This window comes from Carassius auratus, chromosome 10, assembly GCF_003368295.1.
Source record: "Carassius auratus strain Wakin chromosome 10, ASM336829v1, whole genome shotgun sequence".
NCBI classification, from domain to species: domain Eukaryota; kingdom Metazoa; phylum Chordata; class Actinopteri; order Cypriniformes; family Cyprinidae; genus Carassius; species Carassius auratus.
In genome coordinates this window covers 951,403-973,033 of record NC_039252.1, presented here as the reverse complement: position 1 = coordinate 973,033, position 21,631 = coordinate 951,403, and the positions used below count along the sequence as shown (strand labels likewise).

The following is a 21,631-nucleotide window of genomic DNA, read 5'->3' as shown; positions in this document are numbered from 1 at the left end:
CTCAGGATTGGTTGATTGATTGAATGAATTAATAAGACGAACCAAAAAGTGATTTCTAGGTTTGGAAAGACAGAAAAACAACAATATAATTCGTTGGGTATTTCTATACATTTTCTGGTGATGCCAAGCTCTAAAATATTTTATCAGGTATACATAAAGATTTAATAAACATACATTTGTATTATATATATATATATATATATATATATATATATATATATATATAAAATCCCTTTAAGTATGAATAAAAATGTTCTTATCCTTGGGAAATATGATCAAATTCTACGAAAATAAGTCTGTATTGTTTATCCATTTATTTAATTCACACCTTACCGTAAAATAAAATACCTTAGCTTACATCTGATTTAAAGTTACTGCCATCATAAAAAGACACTTGTAGGTAGGATCCAAATTCTACATATCACATTTAATGTCCAACAACAAATATTTTAGCTGAATGCATATTTTATTCAGAATAACTGCGCTATTTTGCGATTACCTTCCATCGGTTTAGTGCGCATGCGCGCAGCAGCGCTCGTTCACGTCACGAGCCTCGCCCAACCCTGACAGCAAAATGGATTTGCATTACTTTTTTAGCATTTACAAATTTAAAAAGTTTACGTGTGACATGTCAGTTACGCATTGAGGAAATCACAATGTCTCAAATGCATTAAACAGTATAAATATTTGCGGTTGGTCATGGTGCATCGATTTGATCCGTGATCGACATTAAGGGCTTAAGAATAAACATGCAGATAAAATTGATCCCTATCGGTTTGAAAGGCTATTTGAAATCAGGTTTTACATTTTAATCCCCGCTTTTCTTTGCGTCTTTTAGGAAACGCACCCCTGGTGTGCATGTTCTCTTGGCAATTTTTTTTTTACATTTACATTTTTATTTCAATTAAGTTAGATGTGTCTTTTAAATAAAAGACCAAACACATTTCCAAATTTAGTCTAGATCACATTTACCAATGAATAATTCTGAGCACAAATGTATTTGCTGTAAACTCAAGCTTATTTTTTAAGGATTTTGTTTTGTGCCAGGCTTTTGTGGTTTTTCCTTGAGATGCAAGCTGCATCAATGACAAAGGACTGGACTTCAGTGAGCTATCAGATCGATGAAATCAAAGGCTCATCTGTATGTGTCCATCCAACACCTGCAAACACATCTACTACTCTGGCCTCTTCACTGCCATCAGCATCCCAAATCTGAGACGCTGAACTGTATGAATATATAGCAGTCTTCATAAAGACATATTTAGGAAGAAAGACTGAGGTTTAGAAATCAACACTTAAATCAAACTTATTCTTTTTGGAGAAATCAAATGTCAACTTCCATCTTTATTTTTAGCCATTTTAACAAGTGGAGAAGCACTGCTCTGTGGTACAGCATAGTCTTGAACGTGAAATTTCAGCAAGATTAAATTTTTTAAACCAAGTCATCTGGTAAACAATCGCTTTATTTACCTTCATCTGGCAAGGTACATTAGCAAAACAAGTTTCCTTACTTGTATACTTAGGCTTTAAGACAAATGTCAAGAAAAACAACCTACAAATTGTCACATTTAACAACAGAACTGATCGATACACTACCACTGTAGGAAAGACTTTCAGGTAGAAGCTCACAAAACTCAATACGCTCTTAGCAAAGTGTTAATGTGATGATGCAAAACAAATCCACTAATCCAGTTGTGCTCTTCAATCCAAACAAGTGACACAAATCCAATCGTTAATTCAAACCAAACAGCTAAAAGGTATCATGTCTTGATTAATACTCGGTCCTTCAGATCAAACCTACAGTTTTCAGAATGTGACTTTTTAAATGCAACAGCTTTACCATAGTGCTACATTAATCAATTAACATTTCAACAAACATGCTGGAGAAACATACTAATAAACTCACAAAAATAAAAATAAATCTGCATAATAGAATGTAAGGTGTTCAGTAGTTATTCCCATTCCTCATCATCTGCAGCAGCTGCTGGGGTTGGGGCGGATGCTCGAGGCGGCTCATCTGTCTTGAAGGACCCTCCCTACAAACAAAAACCAGTAAAAGTTTCGTTTTACATTTGATGTTCCCTCCTGATGTAATGACCCACCCAACTCAGAGCAGCTGAGTCCTTAGCCATCTTCAACGATCTCTTGCATCTTTATTTGACCCTCGAACTCTAGCACTCACTATTATAATTCTATTCTTTAAATAATAATAAAATAAAAAAACACTAGCTTCTCCTTTCTTTGGTGTTATATCCATTTCCTTTATTATACAATAAAAAAATAAAAACTTGCTACGTGTACCGTTAGGCTAACTAAAAATCATAATAGCACTTGCACTTTTGTTGGTTTTGACTGCTTCTATTGTCCTAATTTTTAAGTCGCTTTGGATGAAAGAGTCTGCTGAATGATTAAATGTAAAAGACATGCATCAAATTACAACAAATCAAGTTCAGGTATGGAGTCAATATGATGCTTGCTATATATATATATATATATATATATATATCAAAAGAAAAGAAAATTTTGCAAACAAATTAAAGTATTGAGGGAAATAATTTTGCTTTTGCAAACAAAAATAAAGAATTGCAAAACAAATGAAACGGCGCGAAAGCAATGATTTTGCAATACATATTTTCCATGGGCATATCTTTTATTTGCAACGCTGCTTTTATTTTGCGTGTAAATCTATTTGAGCTTGCGATACCGTTTTCCCTTTGACATCATCGGCCCGAGACGCAACTCACTGATCCGGGTCCTGTCATGATGAGCAAAGGCTTGCGAATGGATCATTTCATTTATGTTTTGCAATTCTTTATTTTTGTTTGCAACAAGCAAAATTATTTTCCTCAATACTTACATTTTTGTTAGCAAAACATTTTTTATGTGTATGTATACGTCATTATACTGACTCCATATTCAGGCAGCCACATGAGAAGTGTTGAGCCATACCTTTCGTGTGTCTGTAGATGCAAACACTTTTCCACGAGGGTTGAAGCCTGTTGTTCCATGAGCACTGAAAGCTATTTCCTCCAGCCATTTGGGAACTTCCTGTTGGGCCTGGGATAAAGGTTTATGAAGTTATTGATATTTGTGTGTACTGCATACAGTTCATTGCCTATGTTTACATTTAAACACAGAATATGCAACATTTCATTCAAATATTCCATGAGTTTTTAAGCACATATTTGAGCATTGACTATGTGCGGTGCTGCTTCAGCAATGATCAATTATTATGGATTAGAGCCCAATTTAAATCTGTTGTTCATATAAAGTGATTTTATAGGCACAATATGAACATTTTTCAACTAAAGAGTATGAAAACACTAAGTATCTTGGATGCTATATGTAAAGTACAGACCCCAGACAGAACTTTGACCAGAGAGCGAGCTAATGGAGTGTCAGACTCTGGGTTGAAGAAGGACACGGCCCGCCCGATGTTCCCACAGCGTCCGGTTCTCCCGATGCGATGGACGTATTCGTCGATGCTGCTGGGCAGGTCGAAATTCACAACGTGCTGGACCTGCTCAATGTCCAGGCCTCTGGCAGCGACAGACGTGGCCACCAGCACCGGACACTGGCCTGTGCGAAAATCACTGAGAGCCTTCTCTCGCTCTCTCTGCTCCCGATCACTGTTCAGAAAAGGAATAAAATTCAGTTAAAAGCTTTGGTCAGAAAGGATCTCTAACACCATGCATCTATAACTGCCTTGTTTTCTTCAATAACATGTTCGCTCTGATATAATGTGTTGATGAAAAAATATAATTACAGAAAGGGACAGGAAATAAAAATACCCATGGATGCTTGTAGTGGACAGCTTCTCCTGGCAGAGAAATGTTGCAATGAAATCAGCACTTCTTTTGGTTTCAACAAAGACCATCGTGCGCTCAGTCCCTGTAATTGCAAACAAAGTGCCATAAAACACATCCGTTTGCTCAGGATATGAACATCGAAGTTGATGTCAACATTTAATTCTTTACAAACCATATAAATCTTACATGTATAAAATTGATGCAAAACTGGATTTCACAAAAATAAGTGAATAAACAGGAATCAGTTTTACACAACTGGTTACAGGATACAATCAATACCAAACTATTGGAAAATCAGTTCCAAACTATATGTACTGCATTAGCACAAAGCAGTTACAATTATATTTTTTTCTACTGTTTCTGAACCCTACAAAGATGCACATACGGTGGAAAAATGTCAAAGTATAAACCTCTTACTGCTACATTTGATTAAATCAGTTACAACTGAACATTCTTAAAAGGGCTTATAACAGACAAATCTAATTTTTTATTTAATAATAAAACGAATATTTGAATCTCAAAATTGAAAATCTTCATCTTCAGTACTTTCACGCTTCGTAACACACAGAGAGGGACCCCTCTCAAACAGCGTGGCACTCCAAACGTGGTTTAAACATGCACCAGTATTGCGTTTTTAAAAAAATTCAGATCAAAAGAAAAGGTATTCGGTAGGAACCGGTATACAGCCCAGCGCCATTCATGACCCCTTTTAAAGGTGTGAACTAATTTAATAACTTGAATATCCATCAGTTTCTCACAAGGTTATCAACAGGTTTATACTTCAATAAGTAAATTGCATATGGATTTTCAGTAAGGCCTCAATGTGAAATAATCAGTGGTGTATTCATGTGAATGTACCTGTAGATCTGAGCAGATCAAGCAGCTGGTCTCTCTTGGAGTACTGGTCCACCTGAATGATAGTTTGCTCCACATCACTGCATGCTCCACCAACCACACCAACAGCAAGGAAAATGTAGTCCACTTTCAAAAAATCTGCAGCCATCCTATCATACAACAGAGGGGGCAAAACATTTTCAAAATCTAGTTGTGTGGCTGACTAGGATCGTTTAAAGCCACGTGTAATTAATCTGATTTTAAATTTGACTCTAATCAGAAGTTTTTAAAAGGGGGGGGGGGGGGGGGGTGAAATGCTATTTCATGCATACTGAGTTTTTTACACTGTTAAAGAGTTGGATTCTCGTGCTAAACATGGACAAAGTTTCAAAAATTAAGTTGTACGTTTGAAGGAGTATTTCTGTTCCAAAAATACCTCTTCCGGTTTGTCACAAGTTTCGGAAAGTTTTTTTTCCGAGTATGGCTCTGTGTGACGTTAGATGGAGCTGAATTTCCTTATATGGGTCCTGAGGCACTTCTGCCGGAAGAGCGCGCGCTCCCGTATAGCAGAGCACTGAGAGCACAACAGACTTCACTGATCAGAGCGAGAGCGTCGCGAAATGTCACAAAAGAAGTGTGTTTTTGGTTGCCAGGGCAAGACAACCCTGCACAGATTACCAAAAGAGAAACAGCATTAAGGGACCAGTGGATGGAGTTTATTTTTACAGAGCATCAACGGAGTTGTGCAAGTGTTTGTGTTTGTTCCCTGCATTTCGAAAATGCTTGTTTTACAAACAAGGCCCAGTTTGACGACGGATTTGCACATCGTTTATTTCTTAAGGATGATGCAATCCCAACTAAAGAGGGTCACGATCGTGTGTTGGAACCGCAGGCGGTGAGTAAAACTGCTTCAAATATCTCTGTCTCCTTGTTAGTGCATCCCCTCCCATGCCGGAGACCCGGGTTTGAGCCCCGCTCGGAGCGAGTCGTTGCTGATGCTGCTCTCATTCAGTTTCAGCCTCGGGATCTGATTCTTTCACAGTTTCCAAACGCTATCAACGCAAAAGCCTATTGGCGCTCGTGATTCTTTAACTCCGCCCACACGTCACGCCTCCAGGCGCTCATGTTTTTCCGGGAAAAATCGGTACAGTCTATCTTTCGCTTATGAATATAATAAAACTAAAGACTTTTTGGAGTTATGAAGGATGCAGTACTACTCTATATGTACTCAAGATTAACACGATATTGAGTGAAAACTAGCATTTTACCCTCCCTTTAAGGGGGTGTTTACATTAGACTCACTCTAGTAGCTAGATTGAGTGCAACAAAGCAATGGAAGCACAATCATGTCAGAGCAATTTTTGAGCTCTCAGAACTAGTTTGGACATATCTATTCTAATGGTTTTTGTTATTTTTGAAACTTTGTAACCTTTTACACTAGTTTCAAAAAGCAGATTGAACATTTAGCATCTTTCAATCAGACAAAACCCGACGCATGTGTCTGCAGTACAGCATGAATTGACCTTTAAAGTGTTTCAGAGACAGACCTTTGAATATCTTCAGGGTAGGTGGCGCTGAACATGAGGGTTTGTCGATCCTCTTTTGAAGGCATGCCTGGAGATCCCACCAGCTTACGCATATCTGGCTCGAAGCCCATGTCCAGCATCCTGTCTGCTTCATCCAGAACCAAATACCGCAGCTTACTCAGGCCAACCTGACACAGAAAAGTAAAACCACAACAACTCATAGCCACATTATATATCCAATCGTTTATGCATACTTTAGTACATTGGGGAGGCATTACCTTTCCACGACCGATGATGTCAAGCAATCGTCCTGGGGTCCCACACAAAATATTGCAGCCCTTTAACACCTCTCGAATTGTGTATCCAGTATTTATTCCACCATAAACCACCACAGGACGCACACAGGTCCTACACAAGATTCAAAACCACACTTTATACTGCCATCATTTTTAACCTGGAAGCTACAAGCAATATATAATAAAAGAGGGAGCTCATACAAAGCTAATGAGGAGTTATGAATCCGAATCAAGCATTGTAGAAAAAGCTATATAAAGGTGAAATCTGTATCAATACTCAGCTCTACAGTGCAGTTCATCAATCTATTTAAATTGTGATCATCGAAATTAATAAAAACGCAATTAAGGGAATAATCGACAAGTATGATTTTTTTTCATAATCGTTAAGCTCTACTGTGCATAATGTTCTGCAGTAAAATTTCAGAAGACAATTGCAGATTTACTTGGGATTTATTTTTCTATTGATTTTAAGGGGTATGTCTCTATGGCCAGAAGCAGACAGAAGTTCAGGGCAACACATGAGAAAATTAACTGTCTTGTATGTCAAAGGTTGGTTACTATTTGCATGCCTTTTGTTAAATAAAACTGCAAAGATATTTCTGTTTTCATATATACAGTTTAAAATTAGAATTATTCCAAACAAAGTCTAATTTAAAAAATTACTTTAAGCCAAGAAAATTCTAAATGTAAAACTCTACATCAATGTATATAAAAAAAGCAGCTGAAAATTGTAAAATGTGTACCCATATGCAAACTTCCTGGCCTCCAGATAGATCTGATTGATGAGCTCTCTGGTGGGGGCCACGATTATGGCCTCGGGCTCCTGCACCTCGCTGAACTTGCTGGCAGCCACACCATCAGCCATCAGCCGCTGAAGGATGGGCAGCAGGAAGGCCGCCTGACGGATGGCACAGAGCAAGCAAACGGTAATTACAATCACTGACAAACCACTTCAGAACGAAGATTGGCGTTTAATAAGAACGGCCTGTCAGAGGGTTGTTCTTGCCGTTTTTCCTGATCCGGTCTGGGCACAAGCCATTAGATCTCGTCCAGCAGAAATAATGGGAATCCCATGTTTCTGGACAGGAGTAGGCTTCACATATCCAGACTTCGTTACATTCTTTCTCAGTGATTCACAAAGTCCTGCTTCATCAAAAGTCTGTAAGAGAGAGTGAGCATGTGAGTGACATTTTGAAGTACTGTTGAATTTGTAGCCATTTTGCCCTATTTTCATAGCTTCTGAGCATGCTACGTAAACAAAACTGCTTGTGAAAATGAGCCTGTGTAGACACAATAAAGAATATTTTTCCCATCAATGTCTTGTAAAATTTAAGCAACCGAGATAATTGACAAAAAGACAGGTATCATTCAGATGTGTTCCAGATTGACACCTTAAACTGGAAAGCAGTTAATTTAAAATTTACAACTAGTAAGAGTATTACAACCAGTTCCTTATTTTTAACGGTAAAAAAGTGTACCTGTTTAATGCACTGCACTTTATTTATAATATAATAAACTTTATATATAATAGGAGTGTAACGGTACGTGTATTCGTACTGGACCGTTTCGGTACAGAGCTTTCGGTTCGGTGCACGCGTGTACCAAATGACGGAATTCAATATTTTGTGCTCGTGTTTTCAGACGAACATATTAAGTGGCGGAAGTCTCCATGTTTAGCACAAATCCCGCCCTGCAGCTGATTCTAATGCCGGCGACACACTGGATGTGTGGCGCAAGCATCTCAGCTGCGTGCGGCTCCCATGTTAACAGGTTAGAGCTTGCAGGCTGCCTGCGTTGAGACGCGCATCTCAGACGCGGCTCGAGCCGCGCGGAAAACGCGTGCATGCTAGAAATAGAACCAACGTCTATTTTTCACGAGACACGCAAGCGTGTTGAAAGCGTTTCCAGGCAAAATACAATAGGAAAATATGTTTATATGTCATTTTGTACACAAATACATATAAATTCATGACACTGATGTTTGAAAGTCTATAGGTTGACAAATTCAGATATAAATGTAGTTTAAAAAATAAATGAATTATCGATTTTCAAATATTACACCTGTCAAACACAGTCTATTTTGCGGTCAATACTGTTGACGGTGTCCTTTATCAGTAGGCTTTATATTTATGCTCAACATGAAGTATAGATATTTTTGTCATGAAGACAAGAGCCTGGTCTAAAAAAAAAAAAAAAAAAAAAAAAAAGTGTATAGTAATAAACAACCTGCAGTTTAATGTTTGCATTTCTTTCCCTTACTGTACTGAAAATGAACCGAACCGTGACTTTAAAACCAAGGTACGTACCGAACAGTGATTTTTGCATACCATTACACCCCTAATATATAAGCATAACATCTGACTTATAACGCATGTAAAGGATGACAACACTAATTGTTTTACTTTATTTTACAAGTGCACAAATCTTCTGTTTTTTATTGTGTGAGCGCACAAATAAAAGTAACCACTTTTACAGATTATATCTTTCTCCAAAAAGATCACATCTAATGCACTGTAAACCAAAACTGACAGATTTTTTTTAAAACAAATAGGCCTACCGGGATGCAAATCTCCAAATCTGACATTTTCTGGAACAGGACCCAGCAGGATCAAATTAAGTAATGGTCATAATACTCCGTTAAACCATTTAAAGAAGCACGTTCAGCGTGTTCAGGAGCCCAAATGTATGGCACACGCTCTTCGTTTTACCAAATGATCATAATTGCATCTATTCACTTTATACTCCTGCTGTTTTTTTTTTTTTTTTTGACCTAACCCCCTTTTAATTTGGGTGATAAAGCTTTTATTTTTGAGTAGGTTTTGCAAATCCTGTCATACCGCACCACTGCAATAGACACATTTTGAAGGTTAACGATTAATCGATCGTTAAACGACCATCAGAAATTTACATCCCTACTTCAGAAAAACACCAGCAGGGCTATAATAGATTATGGTCTATTACTGCATTTACAAATCACACTGATAATACAACTTCTAATAGTCAAAGTTAAAATGGATTACAATATATATGCTCTAATAACTTACCATAATAGCCTTTGGAGGATTGCTGCCACTCACATCCACAAGGATGTCATCATATTTGTCAAAATTAATGCCCGTGGCATAATGGGAAAATATTGAACTCTCCTCTTCTGGAGGGGGAGGCGGCACATAGACAACCTTGGGTCCTACAAGAAACAGAAACAAATGAATAGTTCATTCTGGATATAAAACAAGTCAACTATAAATCTTACGCTGTATAAAGCAATGACTTGCATTGAAAGAAAATGACCCACCTGCATTTTCACCTGCTTCTTGATCTGGCTTGTCTGCTGTTGAAGCTGGACAATTAGGAAGAAAAAAAAACTAAGCCAATTAAAACGCAAAGGTTCATTACTTACTAGTTACTACAAATGTAGTAAATTACCCTTGGAAAACACTTCCTCATTCCGTCCTCTGAAACCTACAGTGTCATTAAAGAGAGCTCAATTGAACCCATAAGATACTCACCAACTACAAAAAAAAAAAAAAAAAAACACAACACATGAATATTAAAATGTTACCTCCTCTTCCAAAGCCTCTTTTTCCGGTCTCTTCATCACCGCTACCTTAAAAGCAGGACAAATACAAATATTAAATTACTCCGTTGTGACTGGTCAACGGCAGCTGTGGTCAAACATGTACTATAACCTAAACTGCACAATTCACCATTGGCCCAGGCAACTAACTTTCTACATAGCTGTACTAGTTTAACGCCTCGTGTCTTCCAGCCACTATCTCATCACATTATAACTACAACTAACCATCACGGAAGCCCCCACGAAAGCCTCCACGACCTCTTCCTCGGCCTTCACCTCCTTTCCAACCTGCAACAAACAGATGGGCTCCATGACACAGAGTCATAAACAAATGTCTATTATTCAGAAAAAGACATTACCCTCATCTGTGCCATTTTCGTCATTTTCTGGAAGATAAACAAGAACAGTAATTTAAAAAAAAAAAAAGTTTTAAATTGTGAAAATTTACACCGACATCAACAAATTCATCACCTCTTCCAAAGCCTCTTCTCCCAGTCTCTTCATTTCCACCTTAAAAACAGGCAATGAACATTTTAAAAACTAGTCATTACACAACTTTACCATGATTGGTCAAAGGCAATGTTGTGTGGTTAAATGTGTGTATAATGACCACTAAAATACACAATCCACATTGCATCAGGCACCCAACTTCACATACAGCAGAAGGAGATGACAAGAAACATGCATGGCTATTTTCTAGCATAAATAGCAAGTCAAAGTTTATTCCAAGAACCAACCATCACGGAAACCACCACGAAATCCACCGCGGAAACCCCCACGGGATCCACCACGACCTCTTCCTTGGCCTTCATCTTTCCAACCTGCAACAAAGAGACCAGGTCCATGAAGCAATGCAGCGCAAGTCATAAAAACATGTCTTGTTTAAAAAAAAATAATAATAAATACACCTTACCCTCATTGTTTTCATTTTCATCAGTTTCTGAAAAATGAGCAAGAATGTCATGTAAAAATCAATATTAAAATGCATACATGCAAGACTGCACAATAACAGTTGATAACCATAATTATGCTCAATTTGTCAATTTGTTGTCAGGAATTTCAGTAAACTACACTGCATTTTAAACAGACCTTCTGATCTTCATTTTGTGCTATAATAGAGTCGCCACCCGTGGTCACATTATCATAAATGTGATGGTCACTTCAATGAAGTAGTTTACTATGTATCCTTCTCTAACAAACTTGTAGAAAGGAAATTCATCCGAAACAACTCTTGATGTGGGGACCATTCCACAGTGCCCTTCAAGGGCACAACAATGCCATTCGGAGAGATTTAGCCTCACACTCATGTCTTTTACAGTAAGTTGCTTTCACCCATAAAGGTTTGGAAGACGTATCAAAATATTGCAATGAATGAAAAAAGCTTTCAGATCACATAATTTTAAAAGGCAGCTTGTGTGTGTTTTTTTTTTTTTTTTTTTTTTTTTTTTTTTTGAGTATAACAAAAATTGACTGAAATCCTTAAAACCAGACTTCTGTTGAGGGGAATGAAGAATGTAATAACACCTGATTTAAAGGTATTTCTGAAGCCTCCTCTTCCTCCTCGTGATCCTCCCCTTCCTCCTAAAACACAAACAATGCTGGTTTAACACCATGTACATAAGCTTACAGGAGATACACACAAACAACTTTGGATTCAAATTACAAAGTTTAAATGTGGAATTCAGGCAAACCTCTGAAAAGGCCATTTTTAAAATATGTAGTTTTGCACCTCCCTAATCAGAACTGCTTTACAGTAAATGGTTCTCATTCATTAATTAGTTAATTTATTCATATTTATACACATCCAGATTAAAAATAAATAAGGCCTTTAGCCTTTCATCGAATATGAAAAAGTTGACCTACTCACCTCTGCCCCTGAATCCATCACCAGCAGTCGTCTTCCATGAGCTGCCATCACCATCTACAAACACAAGGACACACTTTAGGTCTGATTTAGAGCTGGATCATGACATTAACTTTCAGGAATCACAATTCCAAATTAGGGATGGGCAATATCTTACAGTTTGTGATACCAGTAAAGATTTTTTATTTTTAAAATAAGAAATACTGAATGCCGATTAAGGAACATCTTATTGAATGCGTGTTGTGTTGTTTTGACTGATAAAACGATTATTGTGCACCATTACTCCGACTTTTGCAGCACTGTGCTTTCGTTCCTCCATAAAAGCCCAATTTCCCCGTGCAAATCAGTAAAATCATGTAACGTGACATTTGCAAAATGGGACGTACTTAAATTATCTAAATATTTTTCCCAGGGAACACATGTTAGGAAAAAATTGTTAGCCTGAATGCAACGTAAGTCGCTTTGGATAAGAGCATCTGCTTAAATGCATATAAATAAAAAAATCCGGACAGCTCTTAAAGTAACAGCAGGCTACATTTTATTTTACATTTGATATTCATTTCTGCAGTAGGCTGTACCACACTACAGAGAGAAGTCCTCTACTTCATATGAACGCTCTGTTGCAAAGCTACTTGCGTCACTACAGTCACTTTCCATTTTAGCGACTCTGACAGCAGCTGTCAATCAACCAGTCACTGCGGGTCTCAGGTTCACGCCCCACGCACTCAGCCCTGCCCCCAGTTCCTCCCCTCCATCTCCGCTGTGCTCTTCCCACTTTTCAAATATTGCCAGTGGGTGGAGTCAGGCTCTAACCAAGGGTTAAGTTCCCCTTTCAATACAGATAAAATATAAAGTACAACTATACAAATAAGTAATGAAAAAAGATAGATGAGTAAAGCAGCACATGGTAGATGGAGTGCAAACCAGTGAAGTAAACAGTGCAGATTAGGGGTGTCACGATTCTCCAAATCCTCGATTCGATTGCATTTTCGATTCTAAGCTCACGGTTCGATTCGATCCTCGATTTTTACATTTATTCTCTTTAAAGCACAGATTGTCATTTTTCAAACTAGACTTTTATGCAATATAATATCTGACCTTTGTTTGCGATGTACCACATTACATTGTCAAATTTAAAACTTTTATTAACAACATAATGTAACAATAACTTATATCTTTAGTCAATTGAAAACTTAAAATAAACTGCCATCCAGTTTCTCTGTTGTAAGTGCAGTCTTCACAAAAGATGGCATTCAAGTTCATAACAAAAACAAAAACAAAAAAATTACTAAACTAACCTTCAAATATTACGATGTATTTATTTAAAAGATTAAAGATAAAACACTTCACTGTCATTCATTTAGATATATATATATATTATGTACAGTATGTGTGTGTGTGTGTGTGCATTATTACAGTCTGTAAAATATGTGTATCTTTATTACAAGACTGCAATCACTAGCAATCAGAAGAAATCCAGTTAATCAAGTATCTACAAAAGATCTACTCTATAAACAATGCATTAAATTACATTAAAGACAAAAATAAATTAAACAAGCAAAAGAAATGATTACTCGCATGTATCTGGTCCACTGATGAAGTCATGGATCAAGTCAAGTCAATTATTAATCATTTTCTAACAGGCGTCGAATACTGACTTTAGGAAAAGGGGAATAACCAATGACATTTGAGATAACAACTAAAACAGCAAGCCCCGCCCCACGACTAACAAAAATACAATTGTTCGCGCGAGCAGAGGTGAGATGATCGAGCTCGAGGATGTGGGGAATGAGCATGCGCGCGCGAGGGCTTTTATTGCGCGCAGAGTACATGTCACGCGCGCGCGAGAGTTTGAAATGAGCTCGCGGGCTCCTGTTTCTTCGCATCCGATTCAGTTTTCCTCTCGCGGAAGCCATATAGCGCGCGCGCCAGCATCAGTTGAATGCTCTGTTATTTTTGTCATTGATTTGCCGTCATACAACATGGGGGCATGGCAGCATCGACGATTCCATTTTTTTAATTCGAAGTTCGAGACTGTGACTTAATTTCGATCGATTTCGACCCCTAGTGCAGATATAATGATTGTAGCAACCTTATTTACAGGAAATACATATTTGATATGGATCACTATCTTTAAATAAAATCACTCAAAGTTGTGGTCATATGGCCTCATGTTAAATAATCATTGATGTTGCCTCTCTGTGCAACTCTCAGAAATCAGCTTGGCAAGAGTAAGATCAACTAAACTAATACATCATACATGTTCTGTGTGTGTATATTTAAAAGGGAATGATTTAAACCTTGTAGGCTAGGAAATGATACATGAATGAATTGAATAAGCACTGCGCGATCATCAATCAAACAGCTGCGTTGCAGTCTCTGCGCATCTCTCAAAAACCAAACTAGCTCTCTGTCAAGAGAAGGCTAATAATCAGCTCAGATACAGATATATTTCCTACTAGGCATACATGTTTGCTTCATTATGTTTTGCTGGTTTGAGTGGCACACGCACATTTGTTTAGTGAAGTAAAAAAAAAAGACTTAAGACTGCTTAAAGATTTATGCTTAATGAAAAAGTGCGCCTTGAATTAATTCAGTCGTGTTCAGACGATTACTAAACCTGTCATGAAAGCTCTCTACTAGAAATTAAGTGTATACTCTAGAACACTGAATAGGACAATTAGTTTCTAGCACAAATATTTTTCCATACTCTGTTCTCATTTTTTCCATACTTTTCCAGACCTGAATATTACTTAAGGGAAATAGCTACTTTTTTAAACTGCGCAGGAACCAGTGAGCCAAAGGAAATCATGTTGATTTATAAACTAATTTTACAATGCAGTAGCAAGTGTGTAAAGTAAATGAATGTCAATTTTATAAATGAAATGAGCGCAAATGAAATAGTGTTGCACTTGCCTTTTTCCATGCATTTCCTGGAAATTACTTAAATCAATTTTAAAATTTTCTAAACTGCATAGGAAGTTTCTGTTTTAATTAGAAAATATTTAAATATATATACACACACACACAAATTACGAAAGGTCCCCAAAATGGGACTCGATCTCGCGCTTGAAACTTAGTCTATACAAAGGGTATCCGCTTCGACTGTTAGAACATATTTAAATAAATGTTATAATCATTACTTTTTTTTTTTGTTAAACACCGCATGTTTGTTCAGTGATAACTATGTGATAACCTTAACGGTCTTCGCAACTAGTTCCGGTTCAAGCTCTGCCTACTCCCAGGTTTTAGCCGAATACAGATACAAATAATTGTGATGGTTACAGATACAAATACTAGCTTCGCTGCACACCTCCAATATATATATAAAAATCTGTATCGGTCATGAAAAATCATGATTGGTGCATCACTAGGAACAGCCAAAGTGAAAAATGGAAACAAACCTTCATTGTTTGCCTTCCCGTTTCCTGTACTTCCTACAAAAAAAAAGCATTTTGTGATTTGCTACTCACACATTTTAAACATTCTGTACAGATCCTTCAGTAATTTACAGAAGTGAAAAATGCATGTTACTGGATTTACTTCAGGTAGTGGAATTTGGAGACAGAATTTGCATGTGTTAGGATTGAATTAAGAGCAGAACAACAGCAGGCTGTCTAAAAGACGCAGCTTATAGTCCTTTAACAGTTAGCATCTAATATTTCTTTTTCATAGCTGCAAAAACACGAATGCTATAAAAGGGGTTTTCAATTCTGCTGATGGAAAGCTAGCGTCCAGCAGATTTCATCTCCAACCTCAAACACATGTGGACCAGCTAGTCCAGGCTTTCGGGATAACTTGGTAACTAGTTTTGAATCAGGGTTGGTAATTAAATCTGCAAGACAGTAGGGGTTCCTGTGCTATAGGCATTACGGTCAATGTTGGTCAATTACTGTGTATTTGCTTTTGTCTGAAAAGTTACAAATGACTGCATGTACAAAACAGGAGAGTGAACCTGTATAGAAGCTCTTGAATCCTCCATCTGCACCTCTAGAGCTCAGACCTGCAAGTAAAACATTACATTTGAAATTTAAGTGTACATTCAGGTACATTAAATATGCAGATATTTTGAAAAATGTAAACCGTATTTCTAGGACTATAAGTTGCATCAGTCCAAAAATACATCATGACGACGAAAAATACATAAGTCGCATTTATTTAGAACCAAGAGAAAAGATTACCGTCTACAGAACTGAAGAACTGAGAAGCATAGAGCGCCCTCTCGCGGGTGCAGATGGTTATGTTTTTTCTTGATTCATGTCAAATTAATTTTGATAAATAAGTCGCACCTGACTACAAGGTGAAATTATTGTGATACACGATAATATTGTCATTCTAAGACCAGTAACTAATAATGATAACGGCATAACACATGTACACCTTTTCAAAGATCAATAAACTTTTATTTTATGGCTGTTTCAGAGCAAGAAATACAAACATGCTGTCTTTGTGTGGCTTAAAATTAATACATTTTGTATGTTATATTATGTGTACAGTCTTGGCCAAAAGTTTTGAGAATTACATAAATATTGGAAATTGGAAAAGTTGTTGCTTAAGATTTTATAATAGCAATTTGCATATACTCCAGAATGTTATGAAGAGTGATCAGATGAATTGCATAGTCCTTCTTTGCCATGAAAATTAACTTAATCCCAAAAAAACCTTTCCACTGCATTTCATTGCTGTCATTAAAGGACCTGCTGAGATCATTTCAGTAATCGTCTTGTTAACTCAGGTGAGAATGTTGACGAGCACAAGGCTGGAGATCATTATGTCAGGCTGATTGGGTTAGAATGGCAGACTTGACATGTTAAAAGGAGGGTGATGCTTGAAATCATTGTTCTTCCATTGTTAACCATGGTGCCCTGCAAACAAACGCGTGCAACCATCCTTGCGTTGCATAAAAATGGCTTCACAGGCAAGGATATTGTGACTACTAAGATTGCACCTAAATCAACAATTTATAGGATCATCAAGAACTTCAAGGAAAGAGGTTCAATTCTTGTAAAGAAGGCTTCAGGGCGTCCAAGAAAGTCCAGCAAGCGACAGGATCGTCTCCTAGTCACCAGTGCAGAGCTTGCTCAGGAATGGCAGCAGTGAGCGCATCTGCACGCACAGTGAGGTGGAGACTTTTGGAAGATGCCCTGGTGTCAAGAAGGGCAGCAAAGAAGCCACTTCTCTCCAAAAAAAAACATCAGAGACAGATTGATCTTCTGCAGGAAGTATAGTGAATGGACTGCTGAGGACTGGGGCAAAGTCATATTCTCCTATGAAGCCCCTTTCCGATTGTTTGGGGCATCTGGAAAAAGGCTTGTTCGGAAAAGAAAAGGTGAGCGCTACCATCAGGCCTGTGTTATTTCAACAGTAAAGCATCCTGACACCATTCATGTGTGGGGTTGCTTCTCACCCAAGGGAGTGGGCTCACTCACAATTCTGCCCAAAAACACAGCCATGAATAAATAATGGTACCAAAACACCCTCCAACAGCAACTTCTTCCAACAATCCAACAACAGTTTGGTGAAGAACAATGCATTTTCCAGCACGACGGAGCACCGTGCCATAAGGCAAAAGTGATAACTAAGTGGCTCGGGGACCAGAATGTTGAAATTTTATGAAACTCCCCAGATCTTAATCCCATTGAGAACTTGTGGTCAATCCTCAAGAGGCGGGTGGACAAACAAAAACCCACTAATTCTGACAAACTCCAAGAAGTGATTATGAAAGAATGGGTTGCTATCAGTCAGGATTTTGCCCAGAAGTTGATTGAGAGCATGCCCAGTCGAATTGCAGAGGTCCTGAAAAAGAAGGGCCAACACTGCAAGTACTGACTCTTTGCATAAATGTCATGTAATTGTCAATAAAAGCCTTTGAAACGTATGAAGTGCTTGTAATTATATTTCAGTACATCACAGAAACAACTGAAACAAAGATCTAAAAGCAGTTTAGCAGCAAACTTTTTGAAAACTAATATGTAATTCTCAAAACTTTTGGCCACGACTGTATATGCCAGTTAGGGATGCTCATATTGACTGTTTAACCGTTAACCGAGAGTTAACATTATGACCGATGAAAGGGCCCTTCACAAATCGCGTCTTTTTTTGTGCTCAAGTTCGTTATTTCAAATGCGGTATGCATGCTCATAATGGAAAAGATTGTTATCTCCAGGCGCGTCCGCACCACATCTAGTTAAAAACATCTCAGCTTTTCAGAGTGACGCAAGAGCAATGGGTGAAATTCCCTATTGTTTGTGAAAAATGGGGTGCACCCAAACACTGCAGTTTTTTTTTTTTGCTACATTAAATAAAAATGATCGCGGCCAAAATTATTAGAGGAAAAAAAAAAAAAAAAACGTGATTAATTGATTTATAGACTATCACGACAGGCCTACATGTAGTAAGATCCAATAAGTGCTCAAGTACAAAGAACAAAAAAAAAAATTCACGTAAACCAGGTATCCAAAGTTGTCTGCAGACCGGAACAATGCAATACATTTTTTTTTTTTAAAGGCCATCAAAAATATATTAGAGAAGACGATGCTGAATAAAGTCATAGTTTGTTATTTTTGGGCCAAAATTTATTTTCGGTGCTTCAAAATATTCTAACTAACCCTCTGATGTCACATGGACTACTTTAATGATGTTTTTCTTACCTTTCTGGACATGGACAGTACAGTTTCAATGGAGGGACTGAGAGCTCTCGGACTAAGTCTTAAATATCTTAAACTGTTCTGAAGATAAACGGAGGTCTTACTGGTTTGGAACGACATGAGGGAGAGTCATTCATGACAATTTTCATATTTGGGTGGACTAAATCCAAAACCAGCCTAAGCAGGTTGACAGATTTTAGTTGGTCATTCAGCCCAGTCTTTGCTGGTCAAAGGCTAGTTTTAGAGGGGTTTTGACCACTTCCTTAGCTGGTCATGCTGGTTGACCAGCTGAAACACCAAGCTAAAACCAGTTTGACCAAGCTGGGAGACCAGCCTTAACCAGCTAAGTTTAGGCTGGTTTTAGCATTTTTTTTTTAGCAGAATAGAAAATCTTTATTAATAATCATGATTTTAATCAAAATAATCGTGATTATCATTTTGACCATTATCATGCAGCCTTAATAGTTTGATCAACTCACAGCTGGGTCATTACTTAAAAACAAAATCTTATTTAATAACCAAAAAAAAAAAACACACGCTCCAAACTGTTTTCTAAATTAACATATACATACATATACATATTAAGGGTGTAACAGTACGTGTATTCGTACCGGACTGGTTCAGTACAGTGCACATGTGTGTGTTGTGTGCACAATATTTTGTGTGCGGAATATTTACATTTTCGTGTTTCCAAACGAACATATTAGGTGGCGGAAGTCTCCGTAAATCCCGCCCTGCTGCTGATTCTAAGTCTGGTGACACACTGGCTGCGTGGCGTGAGCGTGGCATTTCTGCTGTGTGTCAGTTGCGTGATGGCTGCTTCGCGTTTTCTGTGTCTATACACACAAGAATCTTGCCTGACACGGCGCTGGCACGCTGCTACTACTGTAGGTGACAGAGGGAGACTGCCGACAGACCAGGATCTTGTCTTCATGACAGCAATATCTATACTTCATGTTGAGCATAAATATAAAGCCTACTGGTAAAGGACACAGTCAACAGTATTGACCGCAAAATAGACTATGTTTGACAAGTGCAATATGCCAGTGTGTCACCGGCCTAAGGTTTTCAAAAGGCATCTCGCGAGTGTGAACATAACTACAACTAGGAAAAAAACTATTGTAATTCAAACGCAGCTCCCGTCAGCATTTAAACAGACCTTTGCTCTTAATTCCGATCGGGCCAACGCAACAACGAAATCTGAGCAGGTCTAAAAACTGAGACTGTTGATGCTGCACTTTACACTTTGGAAAAGTTATATATATATATATATATATATATATATATATATTTTATATGAGCAGGTCTACAAGCTGGGATTGGTAATGCTGCACTGTACTTATATTTTTCATTATATTTTATTATATGATATTGGTTTGAGGCAATTTTATTTAGTGGCGAACTTTGCAGCAGTATTTTATTTCCTATTCTTTTTTTATTACACATACATATATATATATATATATATATATATATACATACATATATATACATACATATATATAAAATTGTTAAATATATATATATACACATGAACTGAATTCTGCCAATGTGTGCACTTGTAAGGATACGTTAAATGGATAACGTTAATTAAGGTATGTGAGTACAGGGCTGCTCATGTCTGAAATTAATATGAAAAATGTACATAAAATTACACTTTATATTTGTTAATCACATGTTTTAATTAAAAAAATTAATTGTAAAACTTAGGTTTTTTTTTTCAATTGTGTTCAGCCTGGTGGGCCGCTGAATTGGTGACGAGCCGTGGGTTGAGAACCACTGTCCTAACTTACCAAAACCTGAACTGCAGGATACAACAGGGCCCTGTAAAAGAATGAACAAATTAAGTTAGTAACTTTAACTCATATATATTTATATAAATTTTAAATTAATGTTCTAGAAGAAAGCATACTGAAGATACAATGATAAATACAAAGTATCAATTGTGATAAAATTAAACATTCCTCGTATCTAATGATATTCTATTTGGTTTAATTGCTACAATTCAAATTTGTAAAGTTCTGGAATAGATCTAGTCTCCCTTATCTGACATCCATTTTAGGTTCTGAAGTCTGTACTTTGAAACGAATCAGGTTTGATTTCTGTCCCAGAACGCACCTGTTGTTCCTATTACACAAAACTTCTGGCAAAAACTTAAAGTCATAGGAGTTTATGAACTGATATATCGCATCTACACCTCGAATGCAGTGCAAGTAGCTTAGCATAAAAGCACCTCACGTTACCAAATGCAAACCATACAAACTTCTGCCAAATTCACTAATTAACTCATACTACTCACAAACAATGTAATGTTACATGTCGAAACAAATTACAGTCTAATGTGTTCCCAAAACTATTTAAGAAAAGAATAACTGTTTGGACAGTGAAGTTCCACCCACGAGAGGATGAGTGTGGTGGGCCTTACCTGATCTTCCTCCCAGTCATCCATGATGAGCGGCGCAGCTGAGAGAGGATTAACGTCAATTAAATATCTGCAAGATCTGTTACAGAACACAAAATGCAGTGAAAATCAGGTCCTACACCAGAATAATTCACTTATCTGTTAACTTTGTGGATTTAAATTACATTTTAATCGGTCATTATAGTTTCTGCACGAGGTTAAACCTCTTTCAACGACAACCTCATTTAAAACGCCTGACGTTAGGTATCGGAGTTAACAGAGGAAGCAGATAGCGTCGTTTATGTAACTATAATAATATAGATACATTTAAGTGAAAATAATTAAACCGAGGTAAGTATATAACGTTACACCAAAAGCGGCTAACGTTAATTGGACCGTGGCATTTTACCATTGATCACTTATGTTAAATATTCGACACTAACGAGTGAACTGTAAATGTTTAATCGTGTCCTTCAATTGCATTACTAAAGACCGAGGAATTAAATCATATTTGTATAGCTTATAAAGATAAAAAAGCATACGTTTTGCAGAAGTTGATGGCGGGAGCGCGTGAAGAAACCGCTAGCGAGAAAACCCGGGCAGAAATGACGCAATTATTCTGCGTGAGGGCGGGAAAATCGACGTGATATCCGATTCGCGCTTTTGAACTGATTCTT

General features: G+C 37.4%; 1 protein-coding gene across 2 annotated transcripts; it reads right to left on the bottom strand.

Annotated features, from left to right (window-relative positions):
- Positions 1–1,331: 1,331 nt before the first annotated feature.
- Positions 1,332–21,631, bottom strand: ddx4 (DEAD (Asp-Glu-Ala-Asp) box polypeptide 4). 2 transcript variants are annotated; one of them, XM_026273069.1, is made up of 25 exons: positions 21,497–21,631; positions 20,979–21,054; positions 20,347–20,377; positions 15,862–15,909; positions 15,311–15,343; positions 11,910–11,963; positions 11,567–11,623; positions 10,956–10,982; positions 10,780–10,863; positions 10,514–10,552; positions 10,402–10,428; positions 10,268–10,330; positions 10,028–10,072; positions 9,892–9,927; positions 9,761–9,805; positions 9,510–9,652; positions 7,472–7,624; positions 7,209–7,363; positions 6,448–6,577; positions 6,191–6,357; positions 4,668–4,813; positions 3,792–3,891; positions 3,359–3,629; positions 2,950–3,057; positions 1,446–2,036 (listed from the first exon to the last, which is right to left on the bottom strand). In XM_026273069.1, exons 2-25 carry the CDS (start codon positions 21,000–21,002, stop codon positions 1,953–1,955), a joined length of 2,070 nt encoding a protein of 689 aa, XP_026128854.1. In that variant the 5' UTR covers positions 21,003–21,054; positions 21,497–21,631; the 3' UTR covers positions 1,446–1,952. The 2 variants fall into 2 exon arrangements, with proteins under 2 accessions (XP_026128855.1, XP_026128854.1); XM_026273070.1 differs by lacking the exon at positions 9,892–9,927 and having other exon boundaries at positions 1,332–2,036; positions 21,497–21,569.

Coding starts and splice junctions, on each gene's coding strand:
- ddx4 (XM_026273069.1), bottom strand. CDS start 21,002: ATGGATGACTGGGAGGAAGATCAG. Junction 10,983..11,566: donor CAGAAATACCTTTAAATCAG/GTGTTATTACAT, acceptor CTCATTTTTCAG/AAACTGATGAAAATGAAAAC. Junction 10,553..10,779: donor TCGTGGTGGTTTCCGTGATG/GTTGGTTCTTGG, acceptor CCTGTTTTTAAG/GTGGAAATGAAGAGACTGGG.